At 50.1% G+C, this 5,427-nt stretch overlaps 1 protein-coding gene across 1 annotated transcript; it reads left to right on the top strand.

Annotated features, from left to right (window-relative positions):
• The first annotated feature begins 2,197 nt into the window (after nt 1–2,197).
• On the top strand, nt 2,198–4,594 carry LOC143211674 (uncharacterized). The gene is made up of 2 exons (XM_076429537.1): nt 2,198–2,346; nt 2,891–4,594. The coding sequence occupies exons 1-2, from the start codon at nt 2,329–2,331 to the stop codon at nt 3,437–3,439; spliced, it is 567 nt and encodes a 188-aa protein (XP_076285652.1). The 5' UTR covers nt 2,198–2,328; the 3' UTR covers nt 3,440–4,594.
• Nucleotides 4,595–5,427: the final 833 nt, after the last annotated feature.

Raw genomic sequence — 5,427 nt, 5'->3', positions numbered from 1 at the left:
GGCGAGCTATTACTTTCCAGATTTCTAGCTGCGGTACACTGGAAATCTAGAAACGGCGAGCATCGGAGGAAAATGAATTCTGAAGTTTTAAATACTGAGAGTGCGTTCCGTTTCACGCATAATGCGCATACACTGTATAGTGTAGTATAAGAGTCTCTATGCATACACTATACAGTGTATGCGCTTGAAGCGTGAAACGGAACGCACCCTGAGATCAGCGTGGAATATTTTTCTACAAAATCCCCTCTGCTTTTAAGGGGCTGGCAAACATTTGGACATCCGAATGACAGTTCTTCGAAACTTCTACATGACAGAGTTACTTCCATGGATTTTGCACAGCTAAATCGTGGGGCCACCTTGCGAAGAGGTCACCGCGCGAATCCGTCCGGAAATGGGGCAAACAGTCCTCGGCAGAGGAAAGGAAAGAGGCGAGGGATGACAGCAACATTGCTCAGCAGTGTCCCGGGAAGTGGGTCGAGAGTTCATGAGCCGGATAATTAAATTCCACATCGAAGAAAGCGTTTTCCCTCTCGTTTCGCGGTATGATCGTCCGCGCGCGCGGACCAGAACCTGACCAGCGCAGCGTCCGGTATCTTCCGATATTTCACCGCGTGATCTCTAGCGCATGTGTACACACAAACGCGCACGCGATCTATGGATCATCCAAGAGCGTGGCTGGCGTAGACGACGATGATTACTCTCGAAACGAGAGGAAGCTCTCCGGCGCGGCGAGAGGATGATACAACACCGACCGCGTACTTTTCTTCCTGATACTCTCCACCTGGAGAGCAAGGATCAACCGACCTACCGGGTGACGATCTAGAAACGCTACATAGATGTATACAGTCGACACAACCTAGATGCGACATATTTTCATTTCACCTAGTTGCACAACAGGGTTACGTAAAATGGGCGCGAAGAAATGTGTGAATCTTCGACGCTGCCGGTGTTAACGAGCGAGGAAGATTGCTCTGAATTAGTATGTTCCGGTTAACGAATTTTGCAAAGCTCCTGGGGAAATGGGCGCACATTTTTCTCGCGACTATTGGTAGAAACCTGACATCGCCAGGAGCTGTCGTTCTCTCTAAAATTAATTACTTTGAGCGTCGTGTTTGAGCAAGTGAAGCGAGCTGTCTCGTGAAAGATTGATGTTCTGGGCAATAAGAATCGATTCAAAATGAATTGATAATTTTGGTTAACACGGTGTGAAGCAATTACTTTCCAAGAGATACGAGGATGTTCATGATCGTTCCTTAATCTAATGAATTGTGTAAATATAATGTCTAACATCAAAATTGTTCGAACCATATGAAATAAAGCTAGGAAGAAAATACACAATTGTCCTACCACGATCACTTCCCTCTATCTTATCACGCAACAAGTCAGAGTTGTGAAAATACAGGAGCATTAATTGGCCGTTCACGATGCACTATTGACAGAACTTTTTCCACAGAAGCGAGATAAAAGCTTCGCCGATAAAAACCGTCGTTGGTTTATCTTGCTTTTAGTTCTCGACGTCGAGTAAATTGCAACGAAGTAGGTTAAACGTTCGAATACACCTGAAATAGCGTACCGACTCGACGGTCTACTTGTAAAGTAGATGGTCCCACGCGTGTTCCATGAACGTGTGTACAGAATCTTAATACCCGAAATTCGTACACAAGCGGGTCCTAGATAAACGAACCTACGCAACAGTTCTCGAGTTCCGACATTTTTTATCCAAGTATTAAACAATGTAGAAAGGGGATTTCGAGATCTTGCCAGGGAATCCCAAAGCGATCGATCATCTAATAGAAAGAGGCATTCATCATAATTTCGAGTGGCCGTTGCGTCACGTGGCATGATTCCCGGGCCAAGATCGAAGTTGGTAGCGATCGCTGCGGGTCAGAGAGGATCTGACGAAATCGTTGAGGATCCAGAGGATCGAGGGCGCAAAGGAGTCGAGGTCTAGGACGTAAGATGGGGCCCGCAGGCCGTTCGTGAGCGTCCGAGAACCGTGCGTTTCGCAACCGGTCACCAAATTCGGTTGTTCCCCGATGGGGTATAGGCATGTGGATCGCCGGCAAGTAGGATAAGCCTTTACCAAGACCGGCTGAGCAACAGAGACACCTAGCACAATCGAAAGGATAGCTGAGAGCGTCGACGAGGGAGGGAGGACGAGGAGGAGGAGGAGAGAATCGTCTCACAAGCTGAATTACTCTCACTCGAGAGGCCCCCGTCTCTTCTTCGTGGGGGCCCCAAGTATCCCCCTGCTTCTCTTCGGGGTATAAAGGATCCTGGTCTACCTTCCACAGAGTCACAGAACCGAGCGGCATCGCAGAAGCCGACATGAATCCTCTGATCGCGGTAAGCACGCTGAAATTCACTTAAGAATTGCCCTAAAACCGTATAGAGAGAAAGGGAGAGAGTGAGAGAGAGAGAGAGAGAGAGAGAGAGCGAGAGAGAGAGTGTGTGTGTGTGTCTGTGTGAACAAGTGAAGATTGACGAAGTGACTGACTACCGGTATACAGTGTCCTCAGTGTATAGTCTAAGCAAATTGATCGAGAGTGTCCCCAGTCGATTTTCCAAGCGGAAGTTCTACTCGGACACTCCATCTTTGCTGTGTTTTTTTTTGGGTTTCCGACAACTTTCCCTTTCGGCTTTTATTTAACTTCGACCACGCCTCGATGAACAGTGTGGCAACATTTTTCCTGTTTCCTCTTGAACCGATGCGAGAGAGAGTGAAACTAATTATCCCTTTGCTCCGTAATATCCTCGCGATCGAGATTCTGAACAAAACCTACTAAATATTAGTTGTTCATTTTTGATTTTCACTACTATCCTGAAAAGAGTCCCCGACAAAATCATAAATTAATGTAATATTCTAAAATGTAAATTCTGTTTATTTCAGTGTATGATAGTCGGCCTGGCAGGGTTCGCCCTGGCCGAACCACCAGTCTCCTCAGGCTACAGCTACAGCAGACCAAGCGGTGGTGGTGGCGGCGGCGGTGGTTACTCTCTGGGCGGCGGAGGTGGTGGTGGAGGCGGGTACTCTCTAGGAGGAGGAGGCGGTGGTGGCGGCGGGTACACCTCCGTGTCCACCGGATATCAAACCAACGAGGGCGCATCCGTCGACGGAGCTCTCCTCGAACAGATCCGTCAAATCTTGCTGAAGGAAGAACTCCAGGCCCAGCAATCCGGAGGATTCGGAGGCGGTGGTTACGCTCCCAGCTCCAGCTATGGGGCCCCATCTTCCCAATATGGAGCACCGAGCTCCTCGTACGGAGTGCCTAGCTACCAAACCCGTGTGGTAGGCATCGATCTCGAGGGAATCAGACAGGCTATTCAAGTCGCCCAGTTCAACCAAATCAGCCAGGGACCTGGAGGTTACCCCAGCGGTCCCAGCTCTGGCTACGGGGCTCCGAGCAGGCCCAGCGGTAGCTATGGTGCACCGTTCTAAGCGGTCACCGTAACGAAAAAAAGAAAGAGAGCAGAGGTTGGACGTCGGGAGAGCGAGAGAGGGAGAGAAAGGAAACGAGTGAACACACCAGTCGACCACCGCGACCATCTTTCGAGCCGAACTCATGCCACAGGTGTTCGATGGCGGATGAAAACTTACTTGCCGTGAGGGAAGTTCTTCCAAGTGAAACGTTCCCGAAAAAAGCCGCTCGGAAGATCGCCGCACCAAGGACAGATCGTTGAGATCGTCGAGGAAGCTAATCGTCTCTAGGGAAAGAGTCCCGCTGATCGAAGGTCGCCGTTCCGACGTATCAAAGTTCATAGAGGGACAAAGAAGACTAGGAAGTCTGAAGGTGCACGTACAGAAAGAGATCGGGAGAGAATTCCCAGGCTCCTGTCTCGTTGAAATCAAATCGTCGTCGCTTCAACGGGCCACGAGCCTCTTTGGAATCTACGGAGGTGCGTGCGGATGCTAACTTAGCCCTTGAGCTGCTAGCTCGTTGGAGACCAAGGGTCGTCGCTCCAATGGGTCAGGGCTACGGGGTGAACTTGAACGTCGGGACGGCAGCCAGCTCAACGATCCGGTCGGTGTCGACGAGGTGTCGCACACCTGTCCGTCGTCGTAACAAATGTCTGTCGTCGTCGCGGTCGTGACCGCGAGGGATCGAGAAACCCCTTCACAGTGATAAATAAAACAAGCATCGATCGAAAGAATCCTCGGAAGAAGGATCCTCGCCGATATATTTATAAGACTCGCGAGACATGAAACCGTTGAGCCGGAGCCGAAGTCGAAGCCGAAGCCGTGATCGGCGCGGATCACGCGCCTTGTAAATACAATTAATACCTACACACGCTTTCCACGGCGTCTGCCGCGCGTTCTTCGATCCCGTTTCGAGGAGGACATTGACTAGCCTTCGCCGGACCTGGCCGACATCGAAAACCGGAGGAGCAAACATCATGGGGAAACGGGAGCGTAACATCTCGAAACGTGTAGGCGGCCGCTGGCGCGGAAATATACACACGTACACACACGTACAGAGATACACACTATTTTTTTATATGTTCTGAACGCTACTTCTTAACCACGCATCTTTTTTATACTTGTATAAAGGCTTTTTTGTAGAAAAAAATAAAAAAAAACGTCGCCACCGTTGAACCCACCGCATTTATTCTATTCTCTTCAGCCATTGAACCTTCCTGCGTGGACAATTTTACCGTCTACCGCTGTAACAACGCAAAAACGTTCAACGCGATGTTACTATAGTCTCTTGGGAGTCTGCTCACTTCCCTAATTTCTCTTTTCGACGATCCTACTCATGCTTCCTGATTTATGTCCCGAGGTTCCGACCGCGTGACCCGAGCGATCCCTCGGACACTTTTTCCGCGCTTCCTTCTCCGGGAAGAGACTGAACATTTTTTCCTCGATTCTTTTTCGGCGAACGGACACCTTTCTCCTTTCACTGCGTCGATCGAACCGGGAGCGTGCCCTCGGGGGCCACGATCATCTCCGGCGTGACGTCAAAGCCTCGTCGAGCAGCAACGTTCAGCGAGAAGGTTTTGCAAATGCAGACCAGTGGTCAGAGATTCGAAAGTGGCCGGCCAGAGGCCAGGCATTCTTCCGTCGAGAGAAGGGGCGAGAGATTCCAATCGCCGATCATCTCGATCCCCAGGATTCCCGCGTATCCTCTCTCGGATCCACGGATAATTTTTCCCGTGAAAGCAGGCATCGATCGCGCCGCGCCGCGCGCCGTTGCGCAAGATCTATCGTGTTGATCGTTTTCTCGGTCATCCGGTTTTATCAGACGGTGGAGAACGTTTAGCAGGCCGGTTAATGAATTATGTTACGGGGCGTTAAGTCGCTTACGTGTGTTTAGATTTCGTTGGTAACGCAACAAGCACCGGCGCACGTAACGGGTTCATTAAGAGCCCCGTCAGGGAATTTCCTTTATTAGGAGTACCTATCGCTGGGGATACGTTGATTAGCCCATC

This window comes from Lasioglossum baleicum, chromosome 8, assembly GCF_051020765.1.
Source record: "Lasioglossum baleicum chromosome 8, iyLasBale1, whole genome shotgun sequence".
In the NCBI taxonomy this organism is placed as follows: domain Eukaryota; kingdom Metazoa; phylum Arthropoda; class Insecta; order Hymenoptera; family Halictidae; genus Lasioglossum; species Lasioglossum baleicum.
Note: the sequence above shows the minus strand (reverse complement) of the source record. Positions and strands in the feature narration are given on the sequence as shown.